General features: G+C 43.6%; 1 protein-coding gene across 3 annotated transcripts in view; it reads right to left on the reverse strand.

The window, feature by feature from the left end:
• The window catches only part of dlg5a (discs, large homolog 5a (Drosophila)), a 33,898-nt gene that overhangs the window by 14,386 nt on the left and 2,416 nt on the right, over window positions 1–17,096 (reverse strand). For 2 of the 3 annotated variants that reach the window (XM_034552287.1, XM_034552286.1), the window contains exons 2-15: window positions 9,368–9,436; window positions 8,142–8,316; window positions 7,779–7,829; window positions 7,109–7,252; window positions 6,072–6,255; window positions 4,962–5,221; window positions 4,362–4,674; window positions 3,474–3,704; window positions 2,972–3,156; window positions 2,711–2,836; window positions 1,703–1,835; window positions 1,416–1,543; window positions 1,153–1,328; window positions 958–1,061 (exon numbers count right to left, since the gene is read on the reverse strand). In XM_034552287.1, the coding sequence (XP_034408178.1) occupies window positions 958–1,061; window positions 1,153–1,328; window positions 1,416–1,543; window positions 1,703–1,835; window positions 2,711–2,836; window positions 2,972–3,156; window positions 3,474–3,704; window positions 4,362–4,674; window positions 4,962–5,221; window positions 6,072–6,255; window positions 7,109–7,252; window positions 7,779–7,829; window positions 8,142–8,316; window positions 9,368–9,436 (2,279 nt within the window). The remainder of the gene's footprint in view (window positions 1–957; window positions 1,062–1,152; window positions 1,329–1,415; window positions 1,544–1,702; window positions 1,836–2,710; window positions 2,837–2,971; window positions 3,157–3,473; window positions 3,705–4,361; window positions 4,675–4,961; window positions 5,222–6,071; window positions 6,256–7,108; window positions 7,253–7,778; window positions 7,830–8,141; window positions 8,317–9,367; window positions 9,437–17,096) is intronic. The other variant, XM_034552288.1, reaches the window with a different exon arrangement.

The raw sequence follows: 17,096 nt of genomic DNA on the forward strand, positions 1-17,096 counted from the left end.
ACATTTCCATCACAATGGGCTTGACTTGAGAGGATTTTTTATTTCAAATGTTCAAGAGATATTAAAGCGCAAAGTGGGTAATATATTACAGCTGAGATTTATTATGAAATAAGTTCAGGAAAGAACTTTCTGTTTCAATCTAGAACAAGTCGGATACATTTTATTGAGCATCTCAGAGCTCACCTTTCAGCCATGAAGTTCAGCTACTGACATTCAACATCCAATGCATATTTCATTACAGATTCAGCAGTCTGACCCTTTTTTCTTTTTTGCAAACGCAATCAAGCATTTAAGTTCCATACAACCCGATACACTAATGTGATAAACATTTACAAGGACATGGTGAAATACAATACTCTACCATGATTAAGATCCATTAACGCATCATCTGTACTTACCATTGCTAATTGTGGTTGCAGCTGGGCTGGCATATCACCTCTCTGGCTATGTGGAGGAGACTGCTGCACTGCTACAGTGAATGGTGAGCAGAGATATCTCAGGGCTCTGGGATTTAAAAGGTAATGAATAGCTTTTGTGCTTAAATTTAAAAACTAGCAGGGGAGTTATGCTAATCTTAAGAGGCAAGGTCACTTTTCAAAAAGATAAGAGATGCAGATGCATAGCTCCATTTCTGCCACTTATCTTTTCTCTTCCATTCCCTCAAGTGCGAGTATACTGCAGCCGTGTGCTTGAGGACAGCTCCACCTAGCCCTCTAGAGATGAACGTTTTTTTTGAAGAAATAATCAAAGCAGGAAACTTTCTTCCTTCTACTTCACAGACTGAACCTAATCCCACTTTATCTGGGTTTGGAGTGTGGATACTGCAATGGAACGAGGCCTGGATTAGAACGCCAAAGCAACCTGTGTGAGCTGCAGTGTAGTATATGTGTAGGGAGGGAGTATAACAAATAAAAAAAGAAAAAGGAGTATTTCAAAAAGGAGCTGAGAGAGACTCACAGCAATCAGTCTGTCTCCAACTGTGAGAGAGCCTTCCCTGGCTGCTGGACTCCCCTGGACAAGTGCAGTGACAAAGACGCCGCTCTCCAGACCGATGCCACTGTCTGAGTCACAGAAGGGAGAATGTGGTGAAATAACACTGAAGCATTAACAATGAGACCAGACAAAGCTCAAGTACGTTGTGCTCTAATATACCTTTGTGTCCCACGAGGTTGATGTGGATAGGAGTGACGAGCCGTCCTCCCAGAGACTTCCTTCTTCGTACCACCATGTTGATCAATCCACCACCATTAAGGACAGCCTTCACCACCTGCTTCCTGTCCTTATTCGTCAGGTCCATATCGTTGATCTTCAACAACCAATCATTCACTCTGGAAACAAGAGGATGGACTATGAGGCATTTAATAAACGGTTAGTTGAGAAGAGGACACAGTATAGCTTCATGGTGTAGCTCATACCTTAACCTTCCATCTGCGATACTTCCTTTGTCCACCCTCGTAACAAATATTCCACAATCCCCTGGTAAATACGGATCATTTACCCCCTCAGCGATATCAAACCCAAGTGCCTTCAAATCCATGTCGTCCTGTTAAGGCAATAACATAAGTCAGTAAATTCATTCATGTTGAACAACTTATTTCAATATCATCAAGTTTTGGCAGTCTTTAAAGCGCCATTGGCTCTCAGGAGACTGGCATGTCACCAAATCACTCACACAGTAATAAGCGCTGAGCACTGCTCTTACCCTGTTTTTCTCAAACTCCACCACCTCTGTCTCCCACTCCAGGGAGTCTGTGTCGATGGCTGAGTCGTGAGAGCTGTGGGCCATTAGCTGACAGAAGCGGGCCTCTTTTTCTAGCTGGCTCTCCATCTTCTCCCTTTACAGAGCAAGACCACACACACACACGCACACACACATACACACACACACACACACACACAGGTCAGTCACTTGAGGATGGACTGTAAACTATTTGTTCTAACCAAAAGCACAGCGTGCATCATTCGGTGTGTAGAATTCAGCCTGATTTAAAGAGGGGTTTCATGTAAAAGAGAGGAAATAACATAACACAGAAATGTAAAAAAATATATATACATGTTTTGACCTTCTGCTTATGTGGAATCGGCCATTAAACTTTTTGTTCTGGTTTAGGGAATCAAATATATATTTAGTTAAGAACTACTAAAAGTAGAATGCACACAATGGCCAACTGTCAGAAAGATATATGGTGTCCTACTGAGGCGTGCCTTGAGGGTAGCTGTGACATTAAAACCCCATTCTTACTTCCCTCTCGGCCGAGAATAGAGAAAGAAACTCTCAGTCACAGCATACTGCATGCAGAGCTTTGACTCAAAAAGGGCTGTCATGTTGACTCTCGCCAGCAGAGGGAGCTTTTTACATGCAATATATACACATTCATGTGCAGGGTGATAGGGCCAATGAGAATCCAAATGTGTGGGTGTGTGTCCAAAACACTGACGCTTGTCGGGATTACACTTTTAATCTGGGCATGTGGAAATACTGCCAGACAAACAACTGAGCTCCATGGTGCCTCCAGGGGCAGAATATCACAGTTTACGCCCTGCCTCACACCGAGTACAACAGCTTACAGGGATAAAGACACTTTGACAAACTAAGTTGGCCGAGTAGAGGCAATGTTGGTCTGTGTTCCTTTAACTGCAGGAGGATTTTTCCTTGGATTGGCTTCATTTTCACCCCCACTGAGGCTTTGGAACCATTTTGAAGACTCACTTGAGTTCTTTGAGCTCTCGCAGCGCATCGTTCTTCTGTTTCCTCATGTCATCCAGATTACGCAGGGCATCGGCCAGATCGCTGACTGCCCGGTCCCTCTCCCGCCGTAGGTTATCACACAGAGTCCTGGGGAAGGAGAGGAAAGCCATGTGAGAATAAAAAAAAAAAGGTCACAGTGTATTGGGAGGAGCAGGAAATAGCAAGTGATTCTCTTCGACATTCTATGTCAGGAGTCTTTAACAAACCCAAACCCAGACTGACCGTATGCTCTCCCTCTCTGCCACGATTTTGTCCCTCTCCTGAAAGGCCCAGTCCCGTCGACATTTGGCCACCTCAGCCTCCTGTGTGGCCTCCTTTAGTTCCTGGGACATGGCCTCATACTGTTTCCTCAGCATCTCGATCTCCTTGTTGGCTCGTTCCATGTCCAGGGTGGCCGAGTCTTGTTTCTATGAACACGGGTGTACAGGAATAAGATTATGCATATCGTTTCCATTTGTTGCGGTATCTTAGAGTTAGCGGTGTCAGGTGTGAACTTTGTGAGTGTAACCTTCAACCAAACCACAGCTCATCTTTAAGGTTTTACAGGTTTAAGTACATGTGACCTGCAGACTGCTAAGAGGGCCATCTAGTGGGCAGACAAGAGGTGTGATATAAATCCACCAAAGGGCCACTGACATACTGTAATCCACCAATTGACAGCTCTGGATGCACTGTGCTCTAACCTTTGACTTGATCCTGTCTCTTCTAGGGAGCAGTTTGTTACCTGTCTGGCCTGGTAGTACTCTCGGAGCAACTGATCCCTTTGAACGATGGCCTCGGTCCTCTCTTTGCGGGCCACGTCCCTCTCCTCCCGGACCATCTCGATGTCCTTGCAGGCCTGGCTCAGCTCTTTCTGAGCCTCGGCCTTGTCTTTCACCTCGTGGCAGTACTTCTCCAGCAGCTCGTTCCTCTCGCAGATGGCCCTGTCGCGGTCCACCAGTGATGAGTTCAACTCCTGTGGGGAACAAGGGGGGGGGGGGGGCAAAATGGAATCTCCTATCACTGCGAGTCATTAATGCGATGTGAACAAATTAATAAATGTGAGGGCCAATGCAGAGTGATCCAACGCATCTCTTTTGAAGAAATATTCTTCAAAAAGCAGGCGGTGGAGCTGAACTATTTTTGTGCCGTGTCGTCGGAGAAAATGGCCTTTGATCTACTGACTGAAAAGTAGATCACTGTTCTGAGTCACTAACGGATGCAGTAAAATCCTGACAGCTTGATATTAAATTCTCACAGAGGAAATAGTTCACCCAGTAACTGTCAGTAAGACAGTAAGTCTCCTAGGGAAGCTTTGATTGATAGATATCAAATTTATGAAAATAAATGACTTGAATGAAGTCCTCCCCGTCTCCAGTCTTTACGCTAAGCTAAGCTAATTGGCTGCCGTCTCCAGCAACATATTTACCGGAGAGAAATGACGGTGGTATCGATCCTCTCAATTAACTCTTAGCATCATTCAACAGATCAACATTTTAATAATCGTGTCAGTCGTGAATTTCTGTTTGATGTTGTCCTAAATATTTGATGATACTTTTCATGTTCAGCCTCCATGCTGGCCTGATATATGAAGTGAAGTTGTGTCTATTCAGTCCATTCTGGAACCTCATACCTGTCTGAATGCCTCCAGCTCTTCACTGGCCACCACTCTCTCCGAAGAGGTGTTTTTCAGTCGGGCCTCGGCTGCCTCCAGCTCCGTCTGCAACTTGTCCAGCTCCTTGATCACCTGGTCCCTCTCGCTCATGATGAGACGATACTCGTTGAACACGGAGTCCCTCTCCTCCTTGAACTTCTCGCAGTCCTTGGTTGCCTTCAGCTGCAAGTTCTTGTAGCGCGTCACCTCTGACTGCAGGCGCTCCATCTCTCGCTGCAGCTCTTTGTTCTGAGCGGAGGACTTGTTCAGCTCCTGCTGCACGGAATCAAACCTGGGGAGGGCCGAGGAAGATGGCGAGCGTTTCAGTAAACAATTCTATGAGATGCTCATGTGGAATTATGTGCTGGCTGCAGCTTGAGTGTAGCTCATATCAGCGCTGCTTCTATGTGCGTGTACAGGTGCTTGGCCATCACTACCTCTGTTACACCGATTCAAGCCTCTGAAATCAGCACATTATTTTCTACATATCAATATATTTTACCTGAAATATACCAGCGCTCATCCCGTGTGTTCTGTTCTCTGTGTGTGTGTGTGTGTGCAGGTGATAAATGCTCTCACCTCCTTATTGAGGTGGAGTACTGTTGCTGGTAGTGCATGGCCGAGTCTCGCTGTTTGAGCAACGCGTCCATCTGTTTCTGCAGCCTTCGGTTCTCCTCCTCTGCCTGCTCCAGGCGGCTCAGGTCTGTGTTATGGTTAGCCACCTTCTCACTGTAGCGCTTGCTCAGGGCATCGTACTCCTTCTTTACGCCCTCCAGCTTGTCCATGGCGGTGTCATACAGTTTGTTTAACACCTCTGATGAGCCCTTCTCTCTCATTACCTGGCGAGGACAACAAAAAGCCACACGATACGCCGTTATACAACTACTTTGTGTCGAAAATGTTGAGCCATCGGACGAAATCTAACTGAGCCTGTATTTGCTGTGCCCCACCTTAGCAGCAGATGGCATCAATGTGTAAGGCAGAGATTATATTCTTCTATTTAAAGCAATACCCGCTGCAACAATTTATTGTATTAATTGTGAATACATTTCAAACGGCATACTCCAAACCAAATGGCTGGCCTGCTAAATTAACTGTTTTATGTGTAGAGTCTGTCCCTCAGAATGCATTATTCAGGCGTTATGTGTAGTTACTGCAGGTCTTGCTGATATAGCCCTCCTGATTCCTGACAGAGCTGCTGTGACCCAAGGGCTGTATTGACCTCGTCCACACTGCATTTACACTGATCTTGTAGCGACATGGTTTGGGTCAGCGTGCCCTTTACCCACGCCAGAGCCCTTGTCTTCTGCTCTTGCCCTTTTCAAAGTGCTCTGTGTGCATTTCCCTCTGCTTGGCTGCCCTGTGCTCTTAACCACTGCACTGCTCCCATGGGTGCTATGCGAGACAGTACTGCATAGTAGTCCAATACGGGTCACAGCATCCTTGTGCTATTTAGAACAAAGTATGGAAATATTGGTTGACGCTCCAAAATGTATGACCTCAAAGATATAAAAGAGGTGGACAGCTCAGCACTATTACAGATAAGTGATGCTGTAGCAAAAGGGACGAAACATGTTTTGTGAAAAAGCAGTTTGCATATATTGGCTCCAGCATCTGTGCCATATCAGTAAATCATAACATCTGGGCAGCTACAGCACACACACTTGTCTGTGAGTGACTTGATTGTACCTGCTGTTGCTGCAGTCGGAGGTCTGCTAACTCTTTCTGGTCCTGACTGTGCAGTCGTTTTAGCTCCTCGCAGTTCTGCTTTAGGTGGTTGTGCTCTCGGACAAGTTGGCCGTTGTCCCTCCTGAGTGTCTCCATCTCCTCCTTCAGCTGTGTCTGTTCGCCCAGGACGCGGCTGTGCAGCATGCTGGGAGGAGGAAACATAGACACTCATGAGGAGCGAACACACACACACACACACACACACAGGGAGATGGATTGTACATGCCCATATCTTTAAGTTCAAAGCGTTCTCTCCCCAAGTAAACAGGGGCTTTAAATCCGCAATGATACGCAACAGTTAAAAACAAAAAGTTATTTTCAGATTTATTTATCTAATTAATGGACAGTATCTCAGTATCTAATTAATGGCATATATCGATCGATGGTCCTTTGTTAGAGTGACCAAAAGTGTACAAGGCATCAATGTTACCTATATCATTTATAAAATGTCTGATTATCAATTAACATAAATTTGATTCGCCAATTTTGTTTTTGCTTCCATCATGTTTGAAAGTATTCTCATTATCTAAACACTGCAACATCTAATACCCCGTAAGATCAGTCTCTAGAAAATTTGCTGCAGCTTTTGAGCCGTTAGGCTGAATAATTCAATCACAAAAATGCCGCAATTTATAGTATTTTTTTTTTTGTAGCACCAATGTGAAAGCCAGCTGAAGCTCCAAGGGGTGCTCTTTTAATTAGGTTAATTGCAACACCAAGCCGGTATTCTCTACAATTCCAGAAAAACAATGCAATAAAATGTAATTATTTCGATGCTGAAAAGCAGCAGGTGACAATGTTCATCCCACGCTTCCAAGATTTGCACTACAATAATGAGTCCCGACGCACTTTCACCACTGCTTTTTAATTGAAATCGAAGCAACTAGGTGTATTGCATGTAGACTGCACAATGCAGGTAAATATCTAAAACTGAAGGATTTTGGAGTCCTTTGTTGGCAACGAAGAAAGGGAAAATAGACGTCACGAGAAATACTTACTGGTAGAAGTCGGCCTCTTTCACAGCCTCCTCGCACCTCTTTAGTGTTTTGGTGTGCTGGTTCTGGAGAGACTGCAGATCTGCCATGGCTCTCATGCATTGACTTTTCAGACGCTCATAGTCGTGGCTGGCTTTGGAATTTGGCCTTAAGGAGAAAAGCAGCAAGGAATCAGCCTTGTACTATAATGTGGCTGAATACAGCTCAGATAGGAGTATGTAAAAGACAGCGTTGACCTTCCACTTGTACGAGAATGAGATAGGAATGAAATGTCTGACTAACTGTAAACAACATTTAAAAAAAGGTATGCACTGATTTAAGCAACGCAGCCTCTGTATCATCTGGTGCACAAGACACATCTGGTAACTAGAGCACATTAAACTTAATTAAGCAGCCGGTGTCAGTGTCATCCCACTGCAATTTAGAGTCAACATTACTCCAGACAGCAGAGCATTAGAAGATGAAAACATGGCAGCCAGCAGTAAGGACACTGACATCACAGGGACTTTAAAAAAAAAAAAAAAAAAAAGGTGCACCGTGTAGGCGTCAGTGGCATCTAGCAGTGAGGGTGCAGATTGCAACCAACTGAATACCCCTCCGCTCACCCCTCCCTTTCCAAGCATGTCAATGTGATATAGTGGCCTTCAAGTAGCACGAAAATGCAAAAGCCCACCTTTTAAAGCCAGCATTTGGGTTAGTGGACTCAGTGACGAGGACCCGCTCCCTATGTAGATATGCAGGGCTCATTTTAAGCGGACAAAAAGCACGAATAATGAATATTAATGTCCCATTTCCTACTAATCCCCCTAAATCATACACACACACTGAAAAACTGAAACTTTATCAGTCATAAACTCCTCTGGCATCTGCATCTAAGGTAAGAGTCAAGAGATGGATCTTATGCTATTCATAGATGCAAAAAAGCATCTATGATCACAATGGAGAGACATCAGCCAAATAAAAGTGTTACCAGAAGGATTAAAAAAAGAAAAGCAAAACAGTAACAACAACTTGGCAGGCTGGCCAGGATTTGCACCTGCAGTCGTCGAAGGTGGTCCCGGGCGATGCCAACGCGAGACGCTTACGGAGCTCATCCCTCTCCCTGGTCACCTGGCGGAGCTGGAACAAGATGGTGTCCAGGTTGTCACCGGATGGCCGGTTGTCGTTGATGGCTGGGGGTGGGGAGGATGCTTCTCCGTTAACGGGCGAACCTGCGACAATGAACACATTATCAGAGGCTACTATTGATAAAAACACAATGGAAATAGATACGGGGCATAATGTACAATAGCTCCGATGCTAATGGGGACACAGATCACTTATTGAAGAGTACCCCATGCAACAAACTGCTGCATTAATAAGAAAAATGGTTTTGTTCCGCTCAACGCTTAAGGCAGCAACTGCCTGTTATATAATCTGTGAGGGGTTCTCGTGACAATTTGTTGTAAATTTGCAGAAAATGATCTTGGATTTACAAGGCTACACCATCTGTAATCTCTGACATGAAAATGAAAAGGCAGAAAGATGGGATTTTGATTTGGTGCTGCAGCTCTGGTACTTACCGTGTGCTATAAACAAAAAGGTAACCATTAATTCTTTGATTACATTTTTAGCAATCGTGTTTGGACTGCCAAGGCACCAAGTCTTTGTAAAGGAATAACAACTCCATTTCTATGAGTTATTTTGAAGGAGACTTACTTGTCTTTACCCTGGCCTTATGTATCTATAACAAGCTCTGTTCAATTCTACCTGTCAGGAAGATTAAAAAAAAAAAAAAAAAAAAACACCTGAATGATTTTAACAGCATAACATTAAATATAACAAGGACTTTATTTTTCACTGTGGGTCCTTGACACTTTGTCAAATAGACATACTGACAAAACATTATACCTCATTAGAAAATCGTTTTCAGGGTTGTTTTCTTCATTGAAAAGAACACCCATGGCAGGAAATCTGAGGATTATGTCAATCTTTGGCTCAACATTTGGTCCTTTTGGAGGTTTATGTAACACAGCTGAGTCATGTTGGACCTTTGTCAAAACTAGAGAAAGGCAAGCATGCTTTCCTTGAGGAAAGAGGAAGACATTGGGAGAGTGTTTTGACCAATAAACTTCCAAAACTAATTATTGGCATAAACAGCATTTCACAAAATGCAGCCAGTCTGACTTCTTTTGCAGTTATGGAGTGTTTGGAGATAGTATCGAACCTGTCTGGCCTGGCATGACACACAGTGTAACCGGCATCTTTAGTCGTTATACATACCAACACTACTGAGGGAGCTGCTGCTTTCTGAGTCGGAGGGCATAGTGGAGAGAACACTGTATGTGGAACCTGCCAAGAGACAAAAGGCCAAGAGATACATTTAGCTATAAAGCACTGATAGATTGATTAACCAATTAAACACCAGCCTGAATGGATTGCCCGTACAATGTGGAAAGGGATGAATATTACAATCGGCTTCATATTCCCTGCACAGCGGTGCGATAGATTTGGTGCAGGGTTTTACTTGGAATAATAACTTCAACACTCCTTCTTAGCGCCTCTATATTATCACTCTAGACCACCGCCGTCATTAAACCTCCTTTCCCTCACTGTGCACTCTGCCTTGCTTTGATGTATAGTCCCTGTATGTTTCTGCAACACAGGCAGAATGTCACGGCTGAAATGGGATTTTCTCTTTTTATGTCAAGCACAGAGAGAGAGAGAGAGACGGTGGGGGGGGGGGGGGGGGGGGGGGGGGGGGACAGAGAGAAAATGGTTCTCTATCTGAATAGCTGTACACACTGTTAAGCTCGGGGATATTTCACACGGGCTACCACAATCCATAGCAGAGGCTATGCAGATCCCCATTATACTGCAGAGTTCCTGCTCCAAAAAGGGCAACATAAACATTGACAACACGCACAGAATGTTTCAAAAGACGCATATCAGACTTGTGTTTATTGCAAAAGGCATCATCTCTTGTAACGTGCACCGAGAGCTCCAATATTTTTCAAGAGGAGTACATGGGTTTTACCCTGATTTTATATTCTCACACATCTAAACTTGGTGCGTTATTGTGGCTGCTGAAATAAGACACCGATCACTACAATTTTCAGTGAATAAGGTCCTCTTGACACCAGCACATTGTAGAATACGCATCCAGGAATACAAATTGAAAAGAAAAATGGGGAAAAGACAAAGGTTTGCGGCAAATGCATGCCAAAGTCCTTTTTAGTGAGTAAAACACAATAACTTGTTTTAGTACGTTGTGCAAATGACTAACCAACCGGATTTGTATCAATTCATACTTTTAAGACTGTAACTAATAATTATTTCCATTATCTTATCTTCTGCTGATTACTTTATTGATGCAATCAATAACCTTTTTTTTTTTTTTTTAAAGGGTAAGATAACTTCTTCAAATGTCTTGTTTTATCCAGTACAGAGCCCCAAAGTATTTAATTTACAGTAATAAAACACATTGGAGAAGCTAGAACCAGATACATGTTTCGCATTTTGACTACCGATTAATCGATCAATTGGCCACATTTGAACTTGCATAAAAACAGCACAGTGAGGCACAGATAACGCTAATCTAAAGTGATAAACGCACACCAAACACAGGGACAAAGTCTTCCTGTGTACAGGGTTTAAGAGTGCAGGGGAATGGAGGCTGGCTTTGTCAGCAGCAGGCAATAGATTGACGCCAACTGTTCGAGATCTCCATCTCTGTCCTTGCCTCCCCACTGGGTTTAGCTACAACTCTGGCTCCAGCCCTCAATGTGTGACAAGGCCAAGCCTAATTAACTATGAGCTCTGTGCGACTGAGCCACTCCATCTTAGGCCCGGCAGACAGAGGAGAGGAGAGGGGGGCATGAGGGGAAACCAGGGGAAGGCATGGCGCGGTGGAGGACAGATGAAAGGAGATAGTCTAACTAAGTCGCAAAAGAGATAAGGAGCGAGGGTGTTTGAGAGACAATGAGAGATACCATGGACGAAAAAAAGAAAGAAAAAAAGGCTTTTAATCTGTTCTGACATTCCCTGATGCTCAACACTTACTCTGTGAAGGGCTCGGAGCAAACAGCTTTGATTTCATATTGTTCCATCAGACGTGATGAGAACTACTGAACAGCATTAGTCCTCTATAATCAACACAGCTACGCGATAGGTTCATGCTCATTTCCACGGCTGCATTGCAAAGCAAAAACTGAATTCTTTGAACCCCGGTATCTGACTGACGACGTCTCGCAGTGAGAGACGTGAGCCACCGAGAGCTATTATGCCATCTCAGCTGGAGGATTAAGTCTTCTTTCAGGAACGCTATGCGCCAGAAAAAGCTATAAAATGTAGCTTCTTGAATGCTGGATATTGTCATTTGGAAACAAAAACACTCCGATAAATTGAAACCCCAGTAATCTGTGCCACAGAGGACACTCGCCAATCAAGAGGCAGCTATAACTCGGGTCAATTCCTGGACAATCCTCTGTATCTCACAATCTGATTTGGCAGGGAGGTTCAATGTGTGCACCAAATGCATGGGCTGCTTATTTAACCCCCGGAAGCGCACCAACAAATGCAGTATCGGATTTGCATGTCAGATACAAGGTCAGCTATCTGGCGGTCGATGGGTCAGCAGCATCAGACTTTCAACAGGCTTTTAATCATCGATAGCAATTAGCCCCAGCCACAATCGGGGAGGCTGATCATTTGTAAACAGGTTCACTGCATCAATAAAGCAGGCATCCATTAGGGTAGCATGGATGTGATAATCTACAGTGGAGGAATCCACTGGTTTCTGCCAAAATATCAGACCTGAGAAATCATACCCAACTCTCACATTAAATGATGGATCATGACCAATTTCATCCGTAAAAATTAGACATGAATGGAATAATGTGGAGTGCGCATACAGACTTCCATCAGGAGACGCACACTGCAAAACAAACAAAAAGAATGTGAAAAATATTCCAGCGTAGGACCGAAGGCAACAGTAACAAAGGCCTGTCGCTGTGATCTAAATAGGTCAGGGGAGTACTCGCCCTACCTAAGGGGTTCCAGCCCCCACCTCCCCCCTCCCCTTCTTTTCCCTCCCCATCATGCGATGTGCTCAGCAACCAACAGTTGCTTCAGACAACCAGATTATGTTCTCCAGCACATAAAGCAAGATGACACACGTTGCCATGGTGAAACTGGATGAGAGGAATAGTAAATTCTGCAGTGTGGTGAAAAAGAATAAATGAGTTGGGGAGGCTGTTGGAGGAGAGCCTTATCAAAAGAGAGATGCAAAGTCTGGCAGGTGGGACTCAATTATTTATCAGTTCCAGAAAATTCTCTTATCGGACAATGAGAGTGTCTCCCAAAACATGAAACTTGTATCATTATCAGCGCGATTGGACTATGCTGCTGCTTAAAACTCCCTTTGTCGTACCATGTCGACAAGCCTTAAAACTGTGGATTCAGAGCAGCCGCCGTCTGTTCCGAAGAACATTAAAGACTTCATTTTCAGGACCACTTGGTAACAGAACGGTGTTAGCAATCCATAAATAATACTGTGTGCTATTCTTTATTAGCCACTGTCGGCTCTTCTCACTGTCAGCGAGAAGCAGTGATTACATTTTTATTTATTTATTTCGTAAACAAGAGGCGAGCAGAGTCTAAATAGCCTTGGTGGTCGTTCTCCTTTTGTGTCCTCAGCTTCACTGCCATTAAATTGCACAAGTGCAAATAATAGCAACACTAATGGTATGGTTGAAAACCACCCACTCATTTTACAGTGCGCTTAAGTGAGGCTAAGGGATGTGTCAGCATTAATCTAGAGAGAATCTCAGACCTCTAAATCCTGGCTGTATGGAGGATGTAGTCGGAGTTAGTGATGCACACATCTAACCTACTCTGTCTCAATATCTAAAGTCAGTATTTTTCACAGATACTGGAGATATGACAGGGAATATGGGAAGAGATATAAGAATGTTATGCACAGCTGGAATAGAGGATCCCAGGGACGTTGTGATCACAGTATATGACATGTATGCAAAAATAAAAAAGTATTGCAACATAATTAACTTGAAGCACATTTTAGATAACAGCCTTACATAAAGTCAGGTAGTATAATATAATAAATATGAGTTAAGAGATTATATATATATATATATATATATATATATATATATATATATATATATATATATATATATATATATATATATATATATATATATAAATAAAATATCTTTTGCTCAAGTAACTACCTCTGAAATAAACGCAATGCATCGTACAACCTGAGAAGAAACCCAATTTATATTCCCTTGTCAAATTCCCTCCCAATAATCTGGGCTGTCCAGTAAGCCGTGTCGTGGGTCTCTTCTGGAGCAGGCAACGACACCACGGGCCAAGACTCCGGGCATTGCGCCAGTGATGGGGTAAAGGACTCATCCGATTTAAGGAGTCTCCACTACGCATAAACATGAAGACATCTAACATGATGAATCCACGAGGCAGGATTACTCCACCGCACGCACATCGCCTGACTCACAGCTCCATGTCTTTTGGTCAAACCCAACCACCTTTTTTTTTTTTTTTTTTTTACTCATAGGTCCAAGTCTGCCCTGGGGCATGTCTCAAAAATAAAATCTGTTGTGATGTAGATTGAAATGCAAGATGCAGCCCTGTAGTTATTTGGGATGTGTAAACACTCTGGGACATGAAAAACAAGGAGATGTGTAGAAGAAGACCTAAGAAAAAAAAAAGGCCCTGAGCCTTCAACCCAGCAGACATGTCAGAACTGCTGAGCAGCGCAACAGTCCAAAAAAAGCCCCTTGAGTGCAATCCGGACCGGCCTATTATCAGCACACCATAATGGGTTCTCTCTGCAAAGAGCCGTACCTCAGCATAAATGAGACAGAATTTGGGTTTGAACAGCTTGCCCATGCCAAGGGTTGGGTCAAAAGCAAAAAAGGTGAAAGATGTCTGCAACATGTGCTCTGCTACTAACTGTAGCTAGTACCAATATGAGCCAAAACACTGCCAAAAAGCCTGTCTGTGTGGAATAAACCCACTGCTGGAATTTGGACAATCTTTGTGACATTCCTTTCATGTTTAATCACAGAGGAGGCGATCTTGCTTCAGACTGTATTTTCATAGTGTGTTGAGATAATTCAGTGAATAAACTGATTACATTTTTTTTTTTTATTTAAAAAGGTCGCCAAGAGAAGGAATCTAGTGAAATCACCCAAATGCTTTAAATCAACCTAGCAGACACGTCATTCAAAATTCTAAGAAGAAGAAAAAAAGAGGAGGTACCAAATGCAATAATTGTTGTCATCGCTGTCATTGGTTGGGAATTAAAGGTCAAATTTGACCAAGCATCAAGTGGCCTTTCCTGGCCAGAGATGTGGAGGACAAATGAATGCAGATGTAGGGAGGACAGATAAAGGAGGTAGAGAATTAAACAGATGGAGAGACGAGGCAAGCAGAGTGTAGCAGAGAAAGCTAGGGCACCAAAATGGGAGGGGAGGAGAGATATACAGAGAAGACCGCAGAACAAAGCACAAAACGGAAACACAAAAAGGCCTGCTAGAGGTGGGGGTTGGTAAGACAAGGAAAAAAGCTGTTTATTTCCATGACTTCATAGCACTGGTAAACATTTCGAGGCTGGCATTTCCTTCTACCTTGTGGGGTAATTAGAAAGTGGAGAAACATGTGTAAAATGGTAATGAAGTCCACAGTACAGGCTCCTGGCTGTGCATCGCATATTCAAAGTGTAGAAAGCTTTGCCATCAGATATTAATGCTAAAGTAAAAGGTACATATTCTACACTAAAAGCATGTTGTGTTAGAGAACAACATAATTATGCGAGAACAATAACACTAATAACCCTGTGAAAGTACTGGAGGTCAAGCCTGCATCTCAGGACTCGGTGAGATGGATTTATTGAGCAACATTTCTGAAAAGAAATTCTATACCATGAACACTGCCAATTACAACTCAACTGATAGACTCCGTTCTTTTTCCCCCCCCCCAACCGTTTAAAATGTCTTATTTTGTCTGACTGTCTTAAAACCCAAGTACATTCAATTTAAACTGATCACTCACTCAAGTCAAAGGAAATGAATATGTTGCATTTGTAATAAATTTGTTTTACTGTCGAGCGGCCGCTCGTTTAATCCACCGATCGTTCCTGCGTAAACTCAACAGCACACTATTTCGTTGCTTGAAGTCACAAGATAACTGGGCCCATTTCAACTGAAAGCCTGCATTGCTGCAGGTTCCAGAGACGTAATCAAACTCACACCGACAACTCATAAAATGCGAGATCTACTAAGAGCACCAAAAGCAGGAAACATTATGTTAACGGCAGATGAGTCGACGGCTTCCTCGACACACCGAGGAGGGGAATAAAAAGTCAGACTCGATGCACAAAAGAGTGCTGAGGGAAAAGAGAGACAGGAGTGATGAGGTGAGTGACAGTGTGCGTCACCGGGTGACAGACACCGAGAGAGCGAAAGAAAGAAAGTGAGGGCAGGTCCAGCCCCATGAGAGATATTTAAGAGCAGCGGTCGTGACGACAACGGCAGGGTCATAATTCATTCTGTCTGTCCACTGTGGTTTATGGAGTGGGACAGAAACTGGTTGACAGAGGAGAGCAGCAGCTGCCCCCCCTCCACCAACACACACACACACACACACACACAGGCCTATGTCCTCGGCTGCTGTACACAGAACAAGCTGCTGACTGGGCACTTTGGGCCTGCTCAACTTCTCAACAAAAGGCCTGTTGTCCCCCTCTCTCTCTTGCTCCCTCTTTCTATCACCCTCCTCTGTCTCTCTGGCATGTCCCTCTCTCTGTTTAAGTGTGTGGAGAAACAAAATCACTCAGTGGGGGGGGGTGGGGGGGGGGACATAATGAGTCAGAGAAAAGAGAGAGAGAGAAAGTTAAAAAGGGATGGACGCCAGTGAGTCAGATAAAAAGACATAAAAGCATGTGAACGAGAAAACAGAGTCAGACCATGAGAAAATAAAGCCAAACGGACAGCAGAAGAAGAAGAAGATTGTGGACTCTGCATCATGTCAGGGAGGATTGCGTTGCCCTCCACTCCGAGTGACTTTAAATCAATGTAACAGGCCTCTGAAAAGAATGGGGGGGGATGTGCAGGTACATCTCTACTACTACTCTAGTCCTCCAGGTATAGATTCCTCAAGCACAACTCAGACTCAGGCATGAAATCAGCTGCTTGGATTAAAAAAGAAATGTATGCATGTATGTATTCCTTTTGAGAGCACAGAAACATGCTCTGCAACATCACTTCAGTCATACTTCATATTCTGGGAGAATAAGCTGCTCTGCAGTTTGATCAGAGTTGGAGAATTTAACAAAAATGAATTTTTAAAAAAAAAAAGAGTGCGACACATAACAGGCTAAATAATTAATGATTTGTTTGCATGTTCTCTCCAGCAAATGAGTTGGAATTTGACAGCAACACACTAATAATTTACAGAGCCTGAGCTTTCAACAATTGACCATCTGTATATTTTCCTTTGGGGTGAGGATGTTTCTTTGGATGATTTCATAACATGTGCGTGTTTAGAGGCTCAGCTGGCAAAGGAGGCGCATCTGAGAACAAGAGCAGGCAGGCAGCATTAGACGAGGATGAGTTGAGCGCAGGTTGCTATCAGCAAGACTCATATCTCATAACTCATCAACACTCGTGTTCTTCACATAGCCTGCGAAGATTCAGGGCTCTGAAGAGTTCATCCCTCTGCGAGCCTCTTTTTACCCAGAGGTACGTGTCTTCGGTTTCTTACAAGTGTGGTTAAAATGCTGTCATCGCATCAGTCAAATGACTACACTAAAATATATATATATATATATATATATATATATATATATATAATAAAAACCACAACACTTCAGTCAAAACAGAAGAGGCCGAGAGCGTGGCGGGCAGTGCAGAGGACTGTGGAGGCAGAATAAAGCGTGTCACATAGAGAGAGGGAGAGAGAGAGTTTACAC

This window comes from Cyclopterus lumpus, chromosome 15 (genome assembly GCF_009769545.1).
Source record: "Cyclopterus lumpus isolate fCycLum1 chromosome 15, fCycLum1.pri, whole genome shotgun sequence".
Lineage (NCBI taxonomy): Eukaryota > Metazoa > Chordata > Actinopteri > Perciformes > Cyclopteridae > Cyclopterus > Cyclopterus lumpus.